At 39.4% G+C, this 25,481-nt stretch overlaps 2 protein-coding genes across 6 annotated transcripts in view; both read right to left on the reverse strand.

The window, feature by feature from the left end:
* The window catches only part of akap7 (A kinase (PRKA) anchor protein 7), a 45,493-nt gene extending 32,437 nt beyond the window's left edge, over nt 1-13,056 (reverse strand). For 2 of the 4 annotated variants that reach the window (XR_014802666.1, XR_014802667.1), the window contains exons 1-9: nt 12,162-13,056; nt 11,840-12,089; nt 10,999-11,154; nt 10,492-10,646; nt 10,254-10,390; nt 8,066-8,226; nt 4,842-4,954; nt 4,320-4,366; nt 3,746-3,846 (exon numbers count right to left, since the gene is read on the reverse strand). Coding sequence is in view for 2 of the 4 variants with exons in the window: in XM_084952333.1 (XP_084808459.1) it covers nt 3,746-3,846; nt 4,320-4,366; nt 4,842-4,954; nt 8,066-8,226; nt 10,254-10,390; nt 10,492-10,646; nt 10,999-11,154; nt 11,840-12,089; nt 12,162-12,341 (1,300 nt within the window). In the remaining 2 variants the exon portion in view is untranslated. The remainder of the gene's footprint in view (nt 1-3,745; nt 3,847-4,319; nt 4,367-4,841; nt 4,955-8,065; nt 8,227-10,253; nt 10,391-10,491; nt 10,647-10,998; nt 11,155-11,839; nt 12,090-12,161) is intronic. The other 2 variants (XM_084952333.1, XM_084952334.1) reach the window with 2 other exon arrangements.
* A 1,121-nt stretch (nt 13,057-14,177) lies between these two features.
* On the reverse strand, nt 14,178-24,936 carry LOC146371526 (uncharacterized). Of its 2 annotated transcripts, XM_084953937.1 has the most exons (14): nt 24,780-24,936; nt 24,593-24,661; nt 23,760-23,881; nt 23,583-23,643; nt 23,283-23,429; nt 22,389-22,457; nt 20,080-20,201; nt 19,903-19,963; nt 19,586-19,738; nt 18,984-19,001; nt 18,813-18,881; nt 17,357-17,413; nt 15,341-15,550; nt 14,178-15,082 (listed from the first exon to the last, which is right to left on the reverse strand). In XM_084953937.1, the coding sequence occupies exons 1-14, from the start codon at nt 24,859-24,861 to the stop codon at nt 14,763-14,765; spliced, it is 1,560 nt and encodes a 519-aa protein (XP_084810063.1). In that variant the 5' UTR covers nt 24,862-24,936; the 3' UTR covers nt 14,178-14,762. The 2 variants fall into 2 exon arrangements, with proteins under 2 accessions (XP_084810063.1, XP_084810064.1); XM_084953938.1 differs by lacking the exon at nt 18,984-19,001 and having other exon boundaries at nt 14,179-15,082.
* Nucleotides 24,937-25,481: the final 545 nt, after the last annotated feature.

Genomic DNA, 25,481 nt, shown 5'->3' on the forward strand with positions numbered 1-25,481 from the left:
AGGACGATTTTGTTTTTCTCTTAAAGTTTACATAGTCTCGGTTTAAAGCTTACGTAACCTCTAAGCTTGAGGGACTCATCCACTTAAATCCTGCCTTTCCTAGCACTTTGCTCACACACAGCGAGCAGTATCACATCATATTTAAACTCTCCTCACTGTAACATTCAGTGTGCAGGCTGCATGGTAACATCAGAGCAATGGATGCAATATTTTCCCCCCATTTTCATACATTTTAAATAAGCGCTGTTTTGGAAAAACACTTGACAAAAAAACACAAGCTTTTTGATGATGTGAAGTGTGAGGTAAACACCCCCCTCCCCTCGACCGTTTCTCACTCCCACACACACACACACACACACACACACACACACACAGTCGCTCTTTGTCTCTCACAGACAGCCCAGTGATCCACAAAACATTGTGACAGCCTAGTTACACTGACAGCTCTCTCACTCACACACACACTCACGCATACACAGCAATTACCGCAGATACTTGACAGCGAGACTTAGGAAGTGCTTGTGTGTGTGAGACTGAGGTATACACAACTCCTGTTAACTCCATGGTAACTAAGGGTAGGACAAATTTTGGTGTGACGACATATCGGAGTGCTTTTTCTTGTGAAAGCTTTCTGCAAAATACCCTAACTAAAGTTTATTCCACTTTTCAGAGCCAAACTTTATTACAGACTCATGACTGAGACCGAGTTATAAAAATATATAAATATTTCTACTGAAGTAAATATTGTAAAGGAAAGGGCTACTGGTAACAACATTATGAATAGAATAATTATGGAGCTGCTTTGAAGCCAAGAGAAATGAGATATTCAGTGGATCCTTTCATCTGAAACACGAAGATGAAATCCACCATGAATCTTCCTTCAGTACTTCAGACCTGTTTTACTTGATGGCATCTGGTTCGGACCCCAAATTTTGATGCTTTTATCTGCTTTTTAATGACTGTTTAGGTTTTCTGCTACACTTAAAACATGAATGTAACGTCTGGGTGAAACCAAGGCAAAGGGGCTGATTTGCGTGGTTGCAAAAAGACTTCTGTACCTATAGAAGTCGGGAAAACGGCTTCTGTAAACACCTGATGAGTTAATGGGCTCAGTCACTCATTAGTTAGTCGGATCATTTTTTAAGATTTTGTAAATTCTGGTAATACTGTGTTAAGAAAGGATTATTTCGGGTTTGCAACAATCACAAAATAAGAACTTGTGATTGACAAGTTGTTAGCCAAAGAGCATGTGGTTTCACACTCAGACCTGCCTCTTCTCATCGCATCAGGTTTTCGTGAAAACATCTAAGGCTACGTTCACACTGCAGGTCTTAATGCTCAATTCCGATTTTTTGATCAAATCCGATTTTTTTTGTCTGCTTGTTCACACTACAAATAAAATGCGACAGCAAACGCGCTCTAGTGTGAACGCTCAAAGCGGCCCGCATGCGCAAAAGAAGACGTCACACACAACGCGCTCTGTTTAGACCCAGAGCAAACAGTATTGTTTGACTGATGGCCCTTAATATAAAGACTTCGGACTTCACGTTTCCCAATCTTTGCTTTAAGTTATTTTGTTATTTACATAATAATGTAAATAACCTAATAATTATCCTTATTGCTATTTTAGAGAGGAACGGTGCTTCAAAGAATAGGCCAAGCAGATTTCTGTCAGAATCTGCAGATTATGAGGTACAAATAAAATGTTCACGTTTCTTCAACGTTGTCCTCCCAACAGTTTCACCGGATGGCCAGGAAGCGTTCGCGATGTCTTATCGGGCGCTTCTCCGGCGCTGATAATTGGCGTCTGTCTTGTGTCAGTGACGTAAAAGACGAATTTAATGCGACATGACCATCAAACAGCAGTCGCTTTCTGAAACATTGGATATGTATCGGATTCAGTACCACATACGAAAGTGACCCAGATCGGATTTGAAAATATCAGATTTGTGCCGTTCACACTGTCATACCATGATCGGATATGGGTCGCATAGGGTCAAAAAAATCGGATTTGATGCGCTTTTGCCTGCAGTGTGAACGTAGCCTAAAAGCTTCAAAACAGGACTTCACAAACAAGTGGGTGACACCAAGGTGGTTTATGTTCTTACCCAGCACTCAAACCATATTTTATACTGCAAGCTGCATCCAACATTTGCTAATTTAATCAACTCAATTTGAAAAGAGGGTCATCAGTCATTAAATTCAGCACTTCATTCATCTTTTCCTCCAGCTTTCTTGGGGTACCTTTCACATTTACTCACAGATATTATGAAGCATCACAGGGCGTTAAATACTGTGATACCACTGGTGTGGCTCCTCGGTGAATCCTACTCATAATAGAAAAACATGTGGCCAATGCACAGAAACAAGTCACTCAGTGTTTCCATCCCACTGTGAAACTAACTGAATATTTATTTGGTTTTTTAATTATCACACAAGTGATTTTCATTGAACCACAGACCACATTAATTAGGTCAGCAGAGTTTCTCAAGTTAAGACTTCTTTGTTGGCAGATTGAAACACTAATCAGTCACAGCTTAAAACTACATGATGGATGTTTTATGAAAAGCACCATAAATGACCCTGAGAGAAGCATTTGTGCTTCTAATCTAAGTACAGCATGTTGCTTTGTTGGTATTTCAGAGCCGAGGGGCACATTTTCATTTTGTTTCTAAAAGCAGATTAAATTATTACAATAATTTAACATCTTTTTTTTCCCCGTTTTTTAATAACAAAATGTCTCCAATCTCATCTCATCATGTGAGGACAATCAGTCTATTGTTTTTCAATGACGGATGACAAGAAGTGGCCGCTCACAAACTAATCACGGCAATTTGTTTTATCCCAGACAGACGAAACTGATGGAAGTAATCCTTTAAAAGACACGTTTTCCTCTAAACACAATTCCCTGTCGACTCCCGGTAGCTGCTAGACAAGAAGAGCACAAACGTACTGACAGTCTGGCAGCGTCCCAAGTCGACAGTGCCGTCTCAAATCATATCTGGCTACAGAGTAATAAACAGCACGACATCAATGACAAAGGAGCTGAACGGGCACAAGAATTATTCTACTCGATTCACATCAAACCGAACTAAAAGCATGAGCCATACCCCTTCATGTTTCGCACACACTCACATTTTTTACATGTTCCACTCACAGTAATGAAACTGCTTAAGTTTTTAAAGCAGAAACCTTTCAGTACTTCTTACATTTAGAGGAAATTTGAGTCATTATTCTCTACCGCCGCCAAGTTTTCAAAGACCCGGCAGGCGTTAATACACAGCTGGGTGGTAATGGCTAAAATGGAAATTAGCTCTCTTGTGTAACACTGCTGTGTTTGATTAGACCACTGTGCCTCTCTTTTAAGTTCTGCTAAGTACTTGAAGTTTGATGGTGTTACACAAATCCCCTTAGAATAAAAAAGAAAACTCCTGATCAAACCACCACCAACAACAGCAAGTAGCAAGAAAATGAAAAAACTGCAGTCATACTGGCAGATAAAATCAGCAAAACCACCAAATCCTCATTCTAATGAATAACAAAACTGAGCTCCAGTTCACTTATCAAATTACAAAAATATTAAGCCAAACTGTTGTTGCTGTGAGCACATTTTACCAAAAGCTATGAAAACCAAATTGTTGAGACTCTCATGTGAGCTGACAGCACCCTCCGGTGGTTCAGTTTTGCCTCTGACACAACAAAACAAGCATCAAAAATAACTGTGTGATTTTGAGCATTTACTAACCGAGCTGTAGTGACGTTTCAGTGTGGTAATATCCATCTTGCTGCTTCTTCTTCAACATAGAACAAAGATCCACCCGCTCCACCGTCTGATCTCCAAAAAATCTGTGGTGATGACACGAAAAACAGTCACAATGACAGAAGATAAAGACGCAGCGAGCACTGAGGCCTCCAGCAGATAATAAAGGCAGATGTCAGTCATATAGCCGCTTGATGGCAAAGAGCAGCGGGGGTGACAGCCAAATTTAAGCCTTTTTCACACGCAGCAGGTGGGAGAGAGAGGATGAGCACTCGTAAGCTGGGAATTCAAAGGATTATTACCTGCACTATTCTCATGCTGGAGTGATCAGATGTCAAATGTATTTTGCACCAGGGAGATGGCTTTAAATACATGGTACACTAGGCTTCTGTGTAAATTTGCATCTTAAAAACCACAAAAACTGAGTCAAAACAGAGATGCCATAATGTTCAAGCACCATGTCATCTATAGCAGCTGTGTGAGTCTTACAAGAAGTCCAAACTTATAATGTGCTGTGCAGATTATGAATTTTTCATTGTATGAGAAACAAAGTACCTACTTGTCAGTGTAGTTGGAGTAAAGGGCCGGGTCCACACGCTTTATACCCTGAGGGAGACAAAGGAGAAAGGAAGTCGTATTAGTCACAGGTTGCGATAAACAAATTGAAATTTCTGCACGCACACAAACGCACTGACAGGAAGAAGACAAGTACGCTGCCCGGCAGGCACCGGGAAGGATGAGGTAAGATAAAGTGTCAGAGGGAACGAGATAGATGCTATAATTCTTCTTCCCTCATCATCCACCCTCAACCATCTTTCATATCTTCTTTATTTATCTCCTCTCTCTTCTTGGTGTTTGGCCCTTAACCTTTACAGTAGTCATCACAAACTCTAAAGTGATATAAATTCAAATTTCTTCTTAGTTATTAATTCTAATGCCCATTATCAGTTTCTGCTGGAGCCACAATGTGACATTTACCTACAGCTGAAACATTTTAACAGCTGCTGAGGGGAAGGGGAGGGAGAAGCACCAGTGCAGATGGTGTAGTTAAAGGCAGCTTTTTATTAAAAACAACACAAACCTGAGATCGGAGTTTTGAAGCTCTGGACAGCTTCATAATGGTGAGGTGGGGTTCAAACCCTCGGCAGTCTCCTTGCAGAAGCCCCTGCTCCTCAAAACGGCTCCGCAACAACTCTGCAACAGACGTGCGCACATTTATTTTTAATATAAACCTTCTCCCAGTGGGTCATTCAATTAAATACTGAAAATAAGCACATCAAAAAATTCAGCACATTTTCACAGCAAACCAAAACAAGCACATTTAATAAACTAAAAGGAAGGATGATAACTGATATAATGATACACATAAATATAGAGAACATGACATGGATTCAAATGCACAATAACGTGACTCCATTTCTTCCGCTCAAGCATCTCGACTCCCTATTATAGATTTTTTTTACTGCTATAACAGAGCACACAAATGGAGCGGCCACAGATGGCTGAGAATGTGTGTCAGATGATGGGGGAAAAAGCTTTTAGCCAAAATATCATTTAGCTACTGAGATAAAGATAGATAAATGAACAAAGGCGTAAACACACAGACAAGCCTGCAAGGACAAATATACAGACAAACAGTGTTTAGAGTCAGACTACAGAGGTATTTTTAGATGAGGAGCTCTACAGGGAGAGAAAGGTTAGTATATAATCAATACCAGTGGTGGAAAGTACAGACAAGATGACGAGAGGGCCTGACTTCCTGTCTTATATTTCCTTTTCTTATAGCACTTCCCATAAGGAATTTTGATTTGTAAATCTTCTGTCCCTACAGAGTAATTTTCTGCAAAAACAACAACCGGAGCCGTTCTTTATGAATGCTGCTTGTTAAACTTCCAACTTTTCTAAATGCTTCATAAGCAGGGCCTTAAAAGAAGCTTCAGTCTACGTGAAAACTTTAATGTTTCAACATGAACTTTGTTTGCGGTACTAATGTTACTACTAATGAGGAAAGCCTTACAAACTCAGAGATTCACAGGGGGTGGGGGGGCATTAAAATATTCCATCCATCCCATAAAATGTAACTCTACACCTTTAACTTGTTTAATATGCAAAGATCTATGACTCTGATATCAGCCCTTTTGCATTATCCTTCCACTTGCCTGTAACTCGTCCCCCAGAGTCCTCCACACTTTCAAATTTTCCAGCTTGTTTTGATAACCACATGAGAAAAGCCCTGTTCATTAATGTCTTAACCAGGAGGTCCTGGAACAGGTCGTGGTGCTGCTGAAAATTCAATACAGCCATCCAAGCAAAGCTTTTACATACATTAACATTAGTGCAGTAAAAGCTTCCCAGCCAAAGAAACATCAGCATTTCCTTTGAAACTTAATTGTCACTTTCTCTCCTCTCTCTGCGTTTCTGTTTCGCCCGGAGGAGCACAGGAGACGTACACGATGAAGCAGAGAGCGGAGGAAAGAGCGAAACACCAGCACGGACGTAACATCATCCAAACAGCATCACAACACAGCGATTCTGCGATACGTGGCACGCTGCTTTGACAGATCATGGCATCCATGCAACCAAAAGATTAAAAAAAACTGCATAAAAGGTGTGAAATATGAATTTATTCCCTGCATTTTGGTCTCAGTGTGCATCAATACCATTTAATTTCAATGCAAGTGTTATCAGCTCTCCAGTTAGCATTCCCCACTGTCCGCCATTTAGTATTACCTGGTAATGTTCTCTGCTTCAAACAGCTTCCAGTTTCACTAAGAAGATTGATATCTGGTGCCAGCTTACTGATAATTGTATCATAACAGGATGTGATACACTATATACTCACATCAGCATTTCATCCCACTTCTTTTAAGTTAGATAACCTTGTCCCAAATCACTGGTTCTGGCAAGTTAGCCCCAGCTAATTACAGCCATGCCCAAAACCCATCGCTGTCTGATTCAGTGTTTTTGAGACTTAGATAAAATAAAATCCCCCTCAAACTCTCAGATCAAAAGTAATAATATGTAGAAATTTTGCCTTTGTAGCTCTGTATAAAACAAAACGGCTTCTGTATTGCTGAATTACACCAAACCCTGACACTGAATTCTTTCTGGGATTTGCCTTTGCTTGGCCATAGCATGTAGCACATTTTTGGCTCTCAGCAGCAAATCTCAGCATGAGCAGCTACAAATCCCACAAAAACAGTAATGCTGCCCAAACACTATATGTTCACTTTAATATAGAACACAGAGGTATTACAGCATACTTCCAATTTAACTGTTAAGGGTGAAAATGGAAAGTATTAAGTGAAGGTCACCTCATTTACTGTGTATTATACGTGTGTGTGTGTGTGTGTGTTTGTGTGTGTTTGTGTGTGTGTATGTTTTAGTGGTGCAAGAGCATTGGAGTGGGAATCCTCTTAGAAATGGCTTAATGTTGTTGCTGGAGGCACAACACAAAAACAAACACGCAAAAGATTCTGAAGGCACCCACACACGTGGATTTAGGCACAAGAAGAAAAATGTAGGAACAGAAATGTTGACATGTACACACACACACACACACACACACACACACACACACACACACAGATAACAGAAAAGGAAAAACACCAAAAATTCAATTTTATTTAATCAGATCGACTAAATTACAGATGAGGACGTGTTCACACTGAAAAACAAATCAAAATGTGGACGTCTCTGCACTACATAGAGTATGACTTTAATCATTTCTACACGTTTGTACGATGTATAACTTTGACCCGGAGGTTCTTACCAAACTGGCTGCCATTTATTTTTAGAATTCCGCTATTCTCGTTTTACCAGGTCCTCTGTTGTCTCCGAGACAAACGTCAGGCTTAGACTTTCCATGACTTCTGAATGAGAGACTTATGACTTAAAACATCTTAAAGATCTTAAACACCTCATTCTCTTGCAGTTGCCTAATCATTGATACCCATAAGAAAGGCTCCACCACAGCAAGCATCCACCTGCATTAAGGTGTTTTAAGCTTCGTAGTGTCTCGAGAAGGAAAAACCCTCCAACTGTGCATACTTTTAATTGATCTCATATATAGAAACGTAAGCAGACACTATTAGCTACTAGCAGCTGATTCCAACTTCAGACACCCCTCCAGAGTGCACACCAAGCCAAGTACAATATCACATTAGCATTGAATTTCACCCTCTGCTAAAGCGTGAAAAGCAATTAGAATAAAAATGTCACTCAGTGCTTTCAAACCTAAACACCAAAGAGACAGAGAGAGGAAGGATGACCACAAGAGCAAGAAGCTAAATGTTTGCCACTGACCTGCCAAGCTGTCCAGTGTGTGTCTGTGTTGTCCGGAGGCCAGTCCGACAAACACCACCTCCTTCCTGAAATGACTTATCCCTGAGAAGGGCAAGACCAGATCCCTCCCACCCAGCAACTCAGCCAGTGACGGCTCAACCTGAGCCAGCACCGCTGCCGCCCTAAAAGGAAATATACACATGAATATGCACAACACACAAACACGCACACACATTCATGACTTAATCCCCTCTCTCGCTCCCTTCCTGTCATATTACATAATGGGAGAATCTAGTGATTACTAATAACACCATCTTCTTCTTGATGGGATTAAGCATCACTTCATCACATAACGCAGCTCCGATGTCCCTGAGTGTCACGGAGTTAGCTCACAAAAACACAGACTGCCTTTATATTTCCATCAGCCTCTAAAGCTATGCGAGAACAGCAATTTCAAACTTAAATCTTTATTTTTCTACTGACTTTCAAATTACTTCAGTTATATATGATATGATATGTGCAGTGGCAGAATTTGAACTCATTTAGTATTTTAGCCTTTAGGATGTGTGTGGGACAGATATGTGCTGACAGAGTAAAAAATAACTGAAAATGCTTAAAATGATTAAAAGAAAGTTTAAGATGAGATCTAAATGACTAAGCTGATTAAGACAAGGCTTACTCTAAAACATCCAGACCGCTCGTAAAAATGTACAGCCTGACCGTCGTGGAAGTGCTGAGAGGAAAAGATAAGACAAGCCGTACCTAATGTGACACGTTGGTAATTAGTCACTGCCGACACTGAATCCATATATTTACTTCTGCAACAGGATTTTGCCGAGCTATCAGAGCTATCTGATGTTGTGATAATGTGCAGCTTTAAAGAGGCTAAATGGGATTCAATGAGAAAATTTGATTCTGACAGTAAACTAGTTTGAGAACACTCTGTTTGATTGAAGTTTGGCATTTTAGGATTACTGTGCATTTTATGCTCAGAGAACAATAAAGAAAATGGAGAAACCGGAACAAAAGAGATGTTGTTCTAGTCAACCTACATCCCAAGACACGTCACTGAGTACACCGCTGCTACATGCATGTGTGCATGTTTGGCAAAACAAAAAAAAAATCTGCTGAGGATTCTCCGCATGGAGGAAGAGGAGTGACCCAACACAGTAATCTGGGGGATACAATGATCTCAGTGAGGGGCTGAAATTTGTTTTGGTAAAACAGGTTTTTTTTGCATAGCTTTGGCCATTTTATTTGCCGCCCCTCTCTGAGCCTGGGTCTGCTGGAGGTTCCTTCCTGTTAAAAGGGAGTTTTTCCTTCCCACTGTCACCTAGTGCTTGCTCATAGAGGGTTGTGCAATACCGAAGGGTTTCTTTCTGACATTGTAGGGATTTTACCTTACAACATAAAGCACCATGAGGTGACTGTGGTTGTAATTTGGCACTAAGTTTACCTGAGTTGAACTGAATTGAATCTGAGTCTTCTTAGGTACAATAATGAGCCTCGGCCCAGCCCTGTAATGTAGCATCCAATGTGTGTTATTTAAAAAAAAAGCTCTGAAGGAATGAATCAAAGAGCTGCAAGAATGTGTGTGTGTGTGTGTGTGTGTGTGAATGTGGCTCGCAGTGCTGGAGTGATCAATAAGACCAGAAAAGTGGAATATAAAAAGCAACCCACAACGCTGTGAGCACTTAGATGATCATTTTCAGGCTCACAGAGAGAAGCTCTGCTGTAACTAATAACATTAACAATAGCCGTCTTTTTACTGTTACTACTCAAGGCCATTTTTAATGCTATGAGTAACAACTGAGTTCAAAATGGCTGCTGTAAAAAAGCATTTTGTTGTGGGATCAACAGAAGACTTTTGTGATAGAAGTCATTTTATTATGTCGCAGTAAGAAAAGGATGGGTATCTAAATGATAATTAACTTCTTCAGTTTGAGGGCGACTCTTATTCAGAGCAAAGTTTACTTCCTGATGTAACTACTAAAACGTAATTTATTGCTGTCATGAACAATATAATGTCTGCTTTTTACTGTTAGTGTGCTATAGCATGACCAAAATATGACATGCACTTATATTCTACAATGTAGTTATAGTTAGTTAAAGACGCAAAGGTCATTTCAGACAATTTGGGTGTCATAGTATTCATATGAACTTCTGTGTGTGTGATGTGATGTGGATGTCAGCATGCGCACCAACTCACAGGTCTACTTGCTCCTGATTGGCAAGATGAGTGACTAAAAGCGTGATGTGAAGAGTTGGGACAGGGATCATAGCTTTGGCCAGTCGGGGGTCCTGCTGGAGCACGGCCTCTTGGACCTCACTCACAGCTGAACTTATCTGTCAGTGGACAGAGAGCAGAAGTCAGTTAAAGGCCACGTCCTTAAACTGTGATTTGTGAGACACAATGTGCATAAACTCCACCTGCTCCAGCTTCTTACCTGAGTGTTAGTAATGGGGATGGAGACAAAGTAATTGGGTCGCTGGCTCTCTTTCTTTTTCTTCTTCTTGTCCCCATCGTCCTCACTGTCCACTCGGCCCTCGCTGTCTCCTCGCTTTCTCTTTCTCTTTTTCTTAGTTGACTCTTGGCTGGGGACTACGGACAACAGCAAAATGAAAGTTACAATTAAAAATATCAATTGAAAGGTCCCAAATCGTGAAAACACATCCTATTTTGTTATGTAGTTCTAATAGAGTTGGAGGTGAAAAATATAAGCTATGAAAATATGAAGTTGCTTCTGATTCCGTTCCTCTAGCACCAACACCCGCACATAAAAACTGGACATCATGCTAAGGATTTGCATAAAAATAAATATAATACAGGATCAGGACAGTGAAAACAGACCATTTATTAGCCATAAGGTGCCCGCTTGACTTGTCATCAAGGCTTCTTAATAGTGGGGGAAAATGCTGCTAATTCAAGTAATTATAAAACATTAGGAACATACATAGTGCTTTCCATGTTGTTGGGCTGGCCAAAGCAAATGGAAGCTCTGACAATAAGTTTTCAGAAGTATCAGAAGACTTCAGCGTTTTCTTCATCAGTTTCTTCCTCTCCCTCCTCAACTTCCTTCTAGTCTTCTTCTCACTTGATCCTGAAGGAGCTGTCAAAAAAAACAAACAAGTTTATCATACTGTATATACATGAACTGAATATACAAATGAAAAAAAGAACAGACATGCAGTCACAGGCACGGAGTGTTACCCACAGACTCGACACGGCTCATGAAATAGTGTGCTAGACACAGCACCAGAACCCAAAATTATGATACCCAAAATCTGAAAGTCTGAGACTCATACAAGAGGTATTGGTACTGAGTACTAAGTTTCTGGCACCGTAACATTTTTACAGTGTGCTTAAGTTGCTTAAGTGCAGAATGCCGGCATAGAAGATTGTGTTCTTCTAACGTTAAATTATTGCTACTGTACGAGTCGTCATCTAAATTGCATCTGGATTTTGACTCAGGCAGAACCGCATTATAAAACGTGTTGAGCCATAAGCTTAAGAGTTTCTGGCAAAAACTTAAAATTATGTTTGGTCACCTCATAAAATTTTAAAAAGCAGTTATGAAACCTTTTTCATTTAAATTCAATCATGCAAGGACACGTGGCAGTCGTGTTTACTAGTCTATTGTTGTCCACGCTCACATTTGATAAATATTACTTTGCTAAATAAAACAAAGATTTCAAATTATGTGGTACCAGGAAGCCAACAAAAAAGTGAATCTATTCCCCAATTAAACCAAAGATTAGTCTGTATTGTATGACAGTTTCAGCCATTTAACTTACTGGACACCGAGGCAGCTTCAGGATCTGCAGGACTTTCCTGGACCTCCATGCCGACTGCCCCTGTCTGGGCTGAAGTCATCACCATCTCTCTCAGGTCCTTGTGCTCTTCTCCGACCTCCTTTCCTGCCAGATTTTCATCACCCTCATCATCCTCATCTGATGCAACTGCAGTTGTGTCTCTTCCGTAGGAGATGCTGGCTGGCTGCATATCACACACGGTGAGCAGATGATGATAGGACGGTGCTGTCACCTAAAACAGAGAGGCCATGTATCATTTCCAGGTTACACTTTCTGCAGCCAGCTTGATTTTTCTCTTCATTACCTGAAATCTGAACCGCTGTGCAGGCGGCTTGAGACGAAGAACTCTGGCTTGTTGGCAATGACTGACAGATACTGAATGCTGACTCCTAAGCAGCACTTCATTAACAGCACATATCCTCTGTAAACACGCGCTTTGTGAACGCTTAGACCCGAGGCTCAATATCACACGGCTGAAGATCATAACACACAAGTCTGTTCAATTTTAGATATAAACTTTTAGATTTTTAAACAGAGAAATGTGTGAAGTAGGCATCACAGAGAACAACATTGCAACTACCACACAAAAAAAACCCACAAGTCTGCAGCTTCTTATGAAACTCAAAAGACTGACTTTACCTCCATTTACAACACCTGTTGAAATATATCAGAGCCTTGCTGCAGAACATCTGCTGAGCTACACAACTGTTAGCTAACTCTCTCTAACGGAGCTGTGCTACTGTTTATCAAACTAAACGAAATATGCGCACATTTTTCTTACTTTTTTTATATCGAGCTGGCGCAAAAAGCACGCAGGTGGTAGTGTTTGTATCAAAACTGGTAAGGTAAATAACACAAAATAATATTCATGCCAACGCGCTAACTAGCAGGACCTACCGGAAGCATTCATTTGTAAACAATATCAAACTTCCGGTCTAGAAAAAAAAAATAAAACAAACACTTTCAAAATAAAAGTACAAGTTATATGTCCTCTCCATTTAGGAAAACAAAGGCTGTATCCCAATTCAGGGTCTGCAGCCTTAAAGTACGCAGCCTCAACGATCCTCAAGGGCCGCGTACTTAAAGACCGCTAAGGCCGGAAGTGCGAGGATTGTGAAATGGGACGGTCTAGCCTCCGTTGCGCTGCCCAGGTTGCCTAGCAACCATGATACTAACAGCTGGAAACGTTTCATACAGCATTGTTTGCCAGAAATGAAGGAGAAAATCTTTTGTTCATTTGTTTGTTTGTTTCTACATGAGCTTTGATCATTCTCTAATTAAGCTCAGCTATTGAACGGCGTATATTTTAAAGTAAAGGCTTTAAAACCAAGTTAGTACAAACGTCACTAATGTCACATAACTTTGCCGACATGTGGCCAACAGTAATGTTTTAATGTTCTTCGTTATTAAACATTTGCACATAAATAAGTGACATAATATTCAGTACTTACTTAAAGTTTACTCTTCGGGCGCCCCTCATCCGCCGTTTTTTTTTCGGCAAAATTATCCACACCCACCGCCGCGCTATGCATTCTGGGATATGTTGGGCCACGAAGTCTACACCGCCACGTCCTTAAAATTCAGGGAAATGAAGGACGCATTTGAGGGCCGCATTTCGAGCAGCCTTCGAATTGGGACAGCCTTCGTCGCGTCGCTGTGACGTAATCGGCCTTAAAATGCGGCCTTTAAGGCTGCAGACCCTGAATTGGGATACAGCCATAGACACTAAAGACGCAATCATATTCATCCAGCTTAGTTTAACTTCATATTTACTATTTCTTTCCACCTTAATTTTCCCTTTCACGAATGCCTTTGTGCAGAAGCTCTACGCCCCAGGGGGCCTCAAAACACAGTTTAAGTACTACAGTGCTAATCTAAAGAATTAATAACACGTCATTTATGTGACATTAATTTGGCGTTGCTAGCAAATCAAAGGACCGGATTAAACGTAATTATTCCGTCAAATACTAGAATACAGCGCAGTTTATGTTAGTTCATTTTTATTTAGATGACAAACTTTACACCAGCCAAAAAGCAAAAAAAAAGGAAAAAGAAAAAAAAAGTTTGTCACACACAATTTTTCATTTTCTATGAATATAATGTATACATCTATAAAGTGGCTTATCATTGAATATGTGGTCTTTGCACTCTTTAGTCTTTCTTAGAGTGAATAAAAGTCAAGAATATAGAAAATAACAGCAGAAATATTAGCTGAACTAGGCTAAATTATACTGTAAATACACTGGTGTTTTGAACTGTTCAGGACCCCTCAATTTTTTTTTTAAAAAAAAAAAAAGGAAAAAAAGAAAAAGAAGACAACAGATGTTTTTTTTACATTTTTATTCACAATTTTAAACATTGGCTTGATTTTTTTTTTCTGAAAGATGAAAATAACTTGCAGATTTACATAGCAACCGTGAAACTAATCACAATATATTTGACTTTGATATAAATATATTTATTATTTATCTTAATGATCAAAGGACTTACGATGTCACTGTGTACATATAGCTGTAACTGTCACTTTTGGGTTTTTTTTAGAGATAAACAGCAGTTGGTACAGTTGAAAGTAGTTTTATGACTATCTACACCCATATACTGTGTCTCTGACCTCTTCTTTGACACTTCATGATCACACCTGTTGACTCTGCAACTACCCTTACAGCTGAAATATCTTAAAGTACTGAAATAAAGGTCACAAAGACAATTATGTGCTGCCCTTTTGTTTCACAATGTACAAAATAATTATTTTGCATGATCAAAACCATAAAATCCTCAATTCCTATGCAAACGGTCAGAGCAATCTGCACTACTCAAGTGATACAGTGCAAAAAAAGTGGATTACAAAAGAGTAATGCATGGGACATATTTACAGTTTCTTTGACTTGTGATATCTGACTTTACACTATGAAAATTTTTTTAAAAAGGATTGAAATCTCATTAATGGATTATCAATAATACCACCATAATTACTAGCAGCCACATTCTGTGTCTTTCCACTTGTATCTTTAATTGTCTGGATATCTGCATGCTGCAGTAATGCCTTTCGAATTTCAGAAATGGCACTGTTATTTTGCTGACACTGCAACAATCCATGCACTGTCTCATGGTAGAAAACATGGAATAGTAACACAACATTAGAAACGCCATCCCATGTTTTCATTAAAGGTACATGCTTGGGTTCATGTGCGTGATGCATCAAAACCAGAATGACAGGCTGAGAACCTACAGAGAGCAAAAAAGAGGAGACGGATTACGAGAACATAACATAACAGTGGAAAGTATTAAAAGAAAAAAAATTTAATGGCCACAGATTTTCTTATACTATAGAAACATTAGACAAAATTCATGCTATTCTTGATGCTTTTAAAAGCTCATCATTATTATGAGTTACTTTCAGGTCGTATTCTCAAACCCAAAAATGTCTCATAAAACACAACTGCAATTTTTTGAATGGATGACTAATTTAATTCTTTCCCTTACCTTTGACTTGTGTCATGGCTGCATCAATATCTGTCCCCATGCGTGAAACAATGGGACAGAAGACAATAATGGCCTGGCAATCCTGATTGCTGTCTTCCTGTTCGATCAAATTCAAATCTGGATCCTCACTTAAAGCCTTTACTTTTTCCAGTATCTGTTGATGGGCATTAAAGGTTTTTCCACTTATCACCATCTTGTACTTCAGTGTAGCTATAGAAATAATACAAAAAATTACAAATAAAGAGCAAGTTAAATTCACAGGAGAATCAAATTAAACTTCCTGGAATACAGTGATTCATGATAAATGAAATAAAAGACTTTGCTTCAATGAGTGAAATCAATTTATTAATATAGCACAAAAAAATTTCCAAAACATTACTAGAATGATTAACAGAGCTGTCTGAGTCTTTTAAATATAAAGTCTTGAGTTGAACAGATTTTAAATATAGTGTTTTAGATCATCTAAATGCAAATATAAAAATGTTAAGCATTCTCGAAAACAATATATGTGCTCAGGTAACTATACACTTTACAATATGCAGCTGAAATTTTAGGGTTTATTTTTCAATACAATTTTTTAGAGTGGAACAAAATATCATTTGATACACTGTACTGCCAAAGGTATTTGCTTGTCTGCTTTTACACACATATGAACTTAAGTAGCATACCATTCTTAATCTATATGGTTTAATATGATGCCAGCCCATTGTTTTCAGCTATAACAGTTTCTAACTCTTCTCGGAAGGCTTTCCACAACGTTTAGGAGAGTTTATGGGAGTTTTTGAACATTCTTCCAGAAGCACATTTGTGAGGTCAGACATTTATGTTGACGAGAAGCTCTGGCTCGCAATCTCTGCTTTAATTCAACCAAATGTTGTCCTGTTAGGTTGAGGTCAGGACTCTGTCCAGGCCAGTCAAGTTCAGTCATGTTCCTTCTATGTTGGAATAGAAAGGGGGCATCCCCAAACTGTTCCCACAAAGTTGGTAGAATGAAATATTTCAAAATGTCTTGGTTTGCTAAAGCATTAAGGGGCCGAGCCCAATTCCTGAAAAACCATGCCCCATGATCCAAGCTATGATCCCCCTTCCACCAAACTTTGCACTTGGCACAATGCTGTCAGACAAGTAGTGTTTTCCTGGCAATCGCCAAACCCAGAGTCATCAATCAGATTGCCAGACAAAGACGTGTGATTCGTCACTCGAGAGAACACGTCTCAAATGCTTCAGTAATGTCGTGTTTTACACCACTGCATCTAACACTTTGGACTTATTGAAATAAAGCTTGGATCTAGCATCTTGGGTATGGAAAACCATACCATGACTCTACGCATTATGTGCCTCCGCTAAATCCGCTCTGTGATTTCACGTGGCCTACCACTTGGTGGCTGAGTTGCTGTCATTCCCAATCATTTTCAGTCACTGAGAGTTGATTGTGAAATATTTAGCAGCAAGAAAATTTTATAACTGCACTTGTCAGACAGCTGGTGTTTTTTTCACGATACCATGCTGGAATTCACAGAGCTCCTAAGAGTAAACTATTCTTTCAGAATTGTCTGTAGAAGCAGTCTGCATGGCTAGGTGCTTGATTTTATACACCTGTGACCATGGAAGTGATTAGAACACCTGAATTCAATCATCTGGATGGGTGAGTGATTACCTCTGGCAATATAGTGTGTATAACAGTGTATTAAGTTAGATTTCTGAGATTTTTTTTTTAACATATAATAAGTGAATATTGAATATTGCCTGGAGTTGGAAACCTTAAAACCTGGTCAATAATACAACCTTACATTTTAACAGTGAAGAGCTAAATTTACCTTGTCTTTTATGTGGATGGTCACGCTTGAAAGAAGGAGAGCGTGAGAACCGATTTGCACTACTGGTACTTGTATCTAACAAATATTGATGTAAAACAGCTATGTAGCTATGTATGGCTATTTAACAATAGCCATACATAGCTCCATATGCATGTGTCTGTGTGTCACTAGAGTGTAAGTAAAAGAAGGTGAAATTTACCTTGTTGTATTTCTGGAAGGTCACTAGTTTGGCTATTGTCACTACTTGAGGAAGAACCTGTTGAGTACAAGGGCATAACACATTTACAAGAAATTAAAAAAAAACAACTTATGAATGTATGTAAAAATCTTAACTGTACTTAAGTAATAATTTACCATATCGTCATATACTATAGTTTTATACTATATGTAAGGGGTTTCTGAAAATCTATCCTGTGAATGACAACATAGCAGAATTTCGACTGACTTGACCTTTTCCATGTGTTTGTGATTCATGTGCAAGATTTAACACTTGAAGCAGACTGCTACACCAGTGGATTTTCTGGCAGGAACTTAAATCAGATAAAATTACACAAATGTTTGCACTTTTACTTTTAATTCTAACCAGTGAGAAATACATAAAATCAACTAAATGAAAAGCCAGCAGTGTTTGAATTACTGACTAAAAAGAAGATGCCTGTTGAATCTACACTCATGAACTTACGACACGTTAAGATTAGGCTGATTATACAAATCATTTCATTATAATTACTTTTGTGTTTCTGTTTTGTTTTTTTTAAAATTATTATTAGTTTGCGGCATAAGGTAGTCCAGGTGTTTCTGACACCTATACTCAATTGTTGCAACAAGGAGCCTACTTACTGTAACTATATATACATATATATATGAATTAGGGGTGGGAATTTAACGCGTTAATTGCGATTAATTAATTTGAAAAAAATAATAATAATAACGTGTTAAAAAATTAACGCATTTAACGCACTTTGCATTCCAAGCAAAGGGGAACTTTTGTCAATGCACGATTTCCTAGTATACCGATTACACTGATGTACACAGCTAGAAAAATGGAAGAATCGGAAGAAAGTGCTTTGCTAGGACTGATCGGAGGCAAATTTCATTTCAAAAGACTACCCAACGGAAGCCTTAATAAAATCTTGGTTTTGTGCAAACTGTGCAAAAGGTTTGCATACCACCGAAGCACTTCAACCTTATGGTACCATCTAAATGCAAAACATGTTGCAGCGAGCACAGAAACTGTGGGAGCTGTTAGCCCAAGCCAACACAAGGTGTCGGCAGCACAAACTTGATGAAATGACTGGTTTTAGGACCAAAATTAGTGAGTCAACAGACAAACTTACAAATTCTCTCGGAAAATGGATTGCTGTAGACCACCATCAGTGGTACAAGATAGGGGGTTAGAAAATGTGCTATTTAGAGTCAGGTGATCCAACTTTCCAAATGCCATGCAGAAAGACTATATCATGTAAAATTCAACAGCTTTATGACATTGAAAAGCAAGAAAATAATATTAAATTCGATTAATAGAGATTCATTAATTACAAAACCTCTAGTTAATTAGATTAATTTTTTTATTCGAGTCCCACCTCAGTATAAATATTTACATCTTATTTTCTCTAACAGTGTAGAATAAATATTCCCAAAACACTGCCACTTACCTTCCAGTTTATCGGCTGCTTCTTCAACCTTGCGTCTTCTTTCTTTAAGCAAAACATCCATGTTTTCCTCTGCAGAAGAGAAGAAAAAAATCAGAGAAAACGGAGGTTGGACATTTTTGTTGCTGTCATCCTATTGGATCGGCATGACTTCTAAACAACATGGAAACAGACCTGCTGTGCAAGCTGGGCCTGCAGGAGCAAAAGAGAAGATGCTGAGATGAAAAAACCCCAATACTGTTAGATGTATTTGCATTGTACTGTCAGTCTATTCTAGCTTCATCAAAAAAACACCCACCGTTTACGGTCAACAAAAAGTGAAAGTAGACTGACTGAACAGTTTGGTCATGCTGTGGTCCGGCATTGGTTATTGGAGTACATGCGCAGCCCCGCCCACTATAACTGTACTCTAGTTCTAATTTACCATATAGTCATATACCACAGTTATATACTATATGTAAGGGGTTTCTGAGAATCTATCTTGTGAACGGCAACATAGTAGAATTTTGACAGACTTTACCTTTTCCATGTGTTTGTGATTCATGTACAAAATGTAACATTTTTTGTACACAGACTGCTCTGAGCATGGCATGGGCAGAATGACATGTTAATTGAGACTTCATGTCTCTGTTATTTCCATTCTATGGATTCATGTAAAAATATATGTAAAAGCAAAGAAGGTTGAACCGTGGTCAGATATTGTGTCTATTCAATACCAAAGACATGGCTTATTCAGCATAAATGGACTGGATCAGATAGAAAACTGGATTAAAAACCTTTGTCCTGGTTCTGCAATGGTTGACATTTCCTGAGGTCCTCCAGTAGATTGATATGTGCATCAAGGAAATCTTGCACTTTATTCATTTCGGTCTTCATTTCCTTCAACATTTTCAGGTAGTCGACCAAAACTCCATTTTCAGTTAAGGCAGCTGGATGGAAAGTTTAAGGTTATGTATAAGAATCTGCATGTGATATTTTAAAACTTCCCCAAAACATCCTAATCCATCCATCCATCCATCCATCCATCTATTTTCTTCCGTTTATCCAAATCAATCAAATGCAAGAGCCAACAATGTTATCAGGCTGTACTTACCCCTGAAAGATTCATGTGGGATGAAGTCCTTGAATTCCTCTATGAGCACACCAATTTGTTTCTGAAACAAAGAAAAACAAATAAAAGTGTTTATTGTCCAGATCTGACTTTCCATATGGGTTACACACGTCCAGCTGAATCCCACTCCTCTCAGTTATACACAGCTTGCTTGCTTACCTGCTTGTGTATTATATCAAAGATTTCCCTTATCCGTTTGACATTTTCAACTCCAGGGAACAGCAAACCCAGGTCTTGTAAAGTCAGTAACTGGAGATCTGAGTCAGCTCTCAAACCTTCCTCTGAAAGATCAGATCTGTTATTGATCAAGTAGTCTCCTGATTGTCTGTGAAGGTTCTCAGTCATCCAGGTCATCGTAGTCTAAGGCGCTTGGAAAGAAAAGCGTCTGGACTTCTTTAAGTTGCTTGAAGACGTTTCACCTCTCATCCGAGAAGCTTCTTCAGTTCTAAGAGTTAAATGGTGGAGAGTCCCAGATTTAAATCCAGTGGGAGTTTCCCCCCAAAGAGGGACAAAGGACCCCCTGATGATCCTCTACCTAATCACATGAGTCAAGGTGTGAAAACGGGTGTGGGTCACAATCTGCCGGGGTTTTGGGTGAGCTCATTGTGAAACCTGGCCCCACCCTATCATGTGATTTCCTGAGGTCAAATGGCCCAGGGTGTGAGTGGGTGCTAAGGTGTCTGGGAAGGGATCTCAAAACTGGATTATAGATGGCAGACAGTTGGTGTCGTAAGCCACCGCCTCTGTTCAAAGATGGTCGCTCACAGTGGACATAAATGGCTTCTTTCACTCCTCTTTCAAACCATCTGTCCTCTCTGTCCAAAATGTGAACATTGGCATCCTCGAAAGAGTGTCCTTTATCCTTTAGATGCAAATGGATCGCCGAGTCTTGTCCCGTGGAGGTGGCTCTTCTATGTTGTGCCATGTGCTTGTGAAGTGGCTGTTTGGTCTCTCCAATGTAGAGGTCTGGGCATTCCTCGCTGCACTGTACAGGATACACCACATTGTTAAGTTTGTGTTTTGGAGTTTTGTCTTTGGGATGAACCAGTTTCTGTCCGACTGTATTGCTGGGTCTGAAATGCACCGGGATGTCATGCTTGGAGAAAACTCTCCTGAGTTTCTCTGATACACCGGCTACATAGGGGATGACAATGTTGTTGCGTCTGTCTTTCTTATCCTCCCTAGCTGGTGTCCGATCTTCTTTTCTGTGCATCTTTACTGACTTTATAAATGCCCAATTAGGATACCCGCATGTTTTAAGTGCTTCCTTTACATGTGTGTGTTCCTTCTTTTTCCCTTCAGGCTTAAAGGGAACATGTTCTGCCCGGTGTTGTAGGGTCTGATTTCTCCAAGTTTGTGTTCCAGGGGGTGATGGGAGTCAAAGAGGAGGTACTGGTCTATGTGTGTGGGCTTCCGGTAAACTTCAATGTTGAGGTTGCCATTCTCTTCAGTGTGCACAGCGCAGTCCAGGAAAGGCAAACAGTTATCCTTTGTGTCTTCCCTGGTGAACTTGATGTTTTTATCCACGGCGTTAATGTGCGCTGTGAAGGATTCCACTTCTTGTGTTTTGATTTTGACCCAGGTGTCGTCTACATATCTGTACCAGTGGCTGGGTACTCTAACTTTAAAAGAGCCAAGAGCCTTTCTTTCCACTTCCTCCATGTAAAGGTTGGCTACAATAGGTGACACGGGGGTGTCTGTAGAAACCCTCATTGTATTTGAAATATATAGTGGTAAGGCAGAGGTGTAACAGGGTGCAAATCTGATCGGGTGTGAAGTTGGTCCTGACTTCCAAGGAGCTGTCTTCTTGTAGTCGTTTTCTGAAAGTCTCCACTGCCTCCGTGGTAGGTATGCAAATCAAGAGAGAGACTACATCAAAGAACACTATGGTTTCATCTGGATCCAGGGTAAGTTTCTGGACTTTGTCGGCCATCTGAACCATCTGACCTTAGGAAATCACATGATAGGGTTTGGCCAGGTTTCACAATGAGCTCACCCGAAACCCTGGCAGATTGTGACCCACACCCGTTTTCACACCTTGGCTCATGTGATTAGGTAGAGGATCATCAGGGGGTCCTTTGTCCCTCTTTGGGGGGATACTCCCACTGGGTTTAAATCTGGGACTCTCCACCATTTGACTCTTAGAACTGAAGAAGCTTCTCGGATGAGAGGTGAAATGTCTTCAAGCAACTTAAAGAAGTCCAGACGCTTTTCTTTGCAAGCTCCTTAGACTAGTCTCCTGATTATACATTATAAAAGTTATTATTGTTCGTTGTTCTGATTTGGTGCTGTATAAATAAAACTGAGTTGAATTATAATTATAATTCAATTTATGGTTTTGTTTGCTTTTTTCTTGTTAGTTTGCAGCATAATGGAGCAACAATGGAGCCTACTTACTGTAATATATTTATGCCTATTTACATCTTATTTACTCTGACAGTAAATATTCTCAAAAAACTGCCATTTACCTTCCAGTTTATAGGCTGCCGCTTCATCCTTGCGTCTTATTTCCTTAAGCAAAATATTCATAATTTCACCTGCAGAAAAGAAAAAAAATCTGAGAAAACGAAGGTTGGACATTTCTCATACTGTATAGTTCCTGTTTCTGTTCTCCTGTTGGATTGACATAACATCTGAACAATGTGGAAACAGACCTGCTCTACAAGCTGGGCCTGCAGGAGCAAAAGAGAAGATGCTGGGATGAAAAACCCCCCAAAAAACAAATACTTTTAGCTGTAGATATTGTTGATCGTGTTGTCAGTCTAGCCAAGCTGATCACAAAACGCCCATCATTTCAGAATTAACCCACAATGTTTAGTGTTCATGGGAATTTGTGACGTCAGACGTTGATGTTGACGAGAAGGCCTGATTCCCAGTCTCCACTCTAATTAATCCCAAAGTTGTTGTGTCGGGTTGAGGTCAGAACTCTGCGCAGACCAGTCAAGTTCTTCCACACCAAAGTGGCTAATTGATGACTTTATGGACTTTGCTTGGTGCATTGGTGTGCAGTCATGTTGGAGCAGCAAGGGCCCATTATTGACTAAAAAAATGGATGCCTGTTAATCTGTCCATTACATTGAGAGAATGACATGTCAATTGAGACTTCATGTCTCTGTTATTTCCATTCTGTGGTTTCATGTAAAAGTAGATGTAAAAGCAAACAAGCCTGAGCTGTGGTCAGATATTGTGTCTATTCAATATCAAAGACATGGCTTATGCATATTCAGCATAAATGGACTGGATCAGATAAAAAGCTTTACCTACATTAAGTTGAAGTTTGCTACTCTCTGTAAAAGCTTTGAATCTGCACTCATGAAATTAAGACACGTTAATATTAGGCTAAAAAAAACTGGATTAAAAACCTTTGTCCTGGTCCTGTGATGGTTGAGATTTCCTGAAGTCCTCCAGTAGATTGATATGTGGATCAAGGAAATCTTTATTCATTCGGGTCTTCATTTCCTTCAACATTTTCAGGTAGTCGACCAAAACTCCATTTTCAGTTAAGGCAGCTGGATGGAAAGTTTAAGGTTATGTATAAGAATCTGCATGTGATATTTTAAAACTTCCCCAAAACATCCTAAATCCATCCATCCATCTATTTTCTTCCGCTTATCCAAATCAATCAAATGCAAGAGCCAACAATGTTAGCAGGCTGTACTTACCCCTGAGAGATTCATGTGGGATGAAGTCCTTGAATTCCTCTATGAGCACACCAATTTGTTTCTGAAACAAAGAAAAACAAATAAAAGTGTTTATTGTCCAGATCTGACTTTCTATATGGGTTACACACGTCCAGCTGAATCCCTCTCCTCTCAGTTATAAACAGCTTGCTTGCTTACCTGCTTGTGTATTATATCAAAGATTTTCCTTCTCAGTTTGACATTTTTAACTCCAGGGAACAGCAAACCCAGGTCTTGTAAAGTCAGTGACTGGAGATCTGAGTCACTGCGTAAATCTGCCTCTGAAAGAGCAGATCTGTTATTGATCAAACAGTCTCCTGATTATACAAATTAAAGTTATTATTGTTCGTTGTTGTGATTTGGCGCTGTATAAATAAAACTGAATTGAAATAACATTCAATTTGTGGTTCTTTTGATTTTTTTCTTGTTAGTTTCCAGTGGTTTCTGACACCTATACTCATTTGTTGCAACAACGGAGCCTACTCACTGTAACTATATATATATATATATATATATATATATATATATATATATATATATATGCATAAATATTTACATCTTATTTACTCTAGTAGTGTAGGATAAATTAGGCCTGTTCGATATAACGATATATATCGGATGATGATATAAAAACGTCTATGTTTCATTTTACGCTATCGTTTGTTTCGTGGTGTCGCAAAATAAACTGTTTACGGCAACACCATCGCGTGTCCGCTTGTTTATGTTCCACATAAACCTTTAAACCTTAGACTCAAACAGGCTTTTCCCAGCAGCACACTGTGTAATAAATACTCACAAAGAAAACGGCTTAACTTATGTCTAAAAATGTATAGTTTCATGCATCTGTTAAAGATTCACAGAATTTACAGAAAATGTTACATTTTTGTGATTTATATCGTTATGGGGACGATAGAATTCTTATATCGGGATATGAGATTTTGGTCATATCACACAGCCCTAGGATAAATATTCTCATTTTCTCTGCCACTTACGTTCCAGTACAGAGGCGGCTGCTTGATCCTTGCTTCTTATTTCCTTAAGCAAACCATCCATGATTTCACCTGCAGAAAAGAAGAAAAAGTCAGAGAATACGGATGTTGGACATTTCTCATACTGTATAGTTCCTGTTTCTGTTCTCCTGTCGGATCGACATGACATTTGAACAACGTGAAAACAGACCTGCTGTGCAAATGGGGTCTTCGGGAGCAAAAGAGACGCTGGGATGAAAACCCCCCCAAATACTTTCAGATGTATTGATCATATCGTCAGTCTAGCCTAGCTTGATCAAAAAAAAAACGCCACCGTTTACAGTCAAAGGAAAGTGAAAGTAGACTGACTGAAGTGGTTGGTCATGCTATGACGTCGCAGGGCTTTAAGCAACCATTGGTTCATGAGCAGCCCCGCCCACTATAACTGCTAAAAAAAAAAGTCTGGGTCCTAAAATATCCAAAGTCATGCACTGTGTGTTAAACGTACACATAATTTTTACACAAAGTACATTTCACATTTCACATTTTGGCAAAACGAACAAGAACAACACCATGTCACAATGTAGTCATGCAATGTGTCTCATCTTTAAAACTTTAAAAGTCTATATAACAGTTAAGTAAGACTTCATTGTTTCACTCGAGTCCCACAGCATCAGTCTTCAAGTTTGTGTTACAGAGCCAGATTGAAAGAGCTCAGCGTGCAAACACTTAAAACACCAGCAGGGTGCAGCAGTGCACAGTTTTTCTTTGCCAGTGCAACCTGTACAAAGTGCACACACTGCCATACATCTCAGTGCAGGCTTGCACAGTAAAAAGACTTCCCTCCAAATATGCTGCCAGTAAAAAGACTCCAAAAGAACACTAAAGGGCGTTAATTTGAAAAGGAACAAGG

Source organism: Perissodus microlepis, chromosome 15 (genome assembly GCF_051167445.1).
Source record: "Perissodus microlepis isolate ML-2025 ecotype Zambia chromosome 15, ASM5116744v1, whole genome shotgun sequence".
In the NCBI taxonomy this organism is placed as follows: domain Eukaryota; kingdom Metazoa; phylum Chordata; class Actinopteri; order Cichliformes; family Cichlidae; genus Perissodus; species Perissodus microlepis.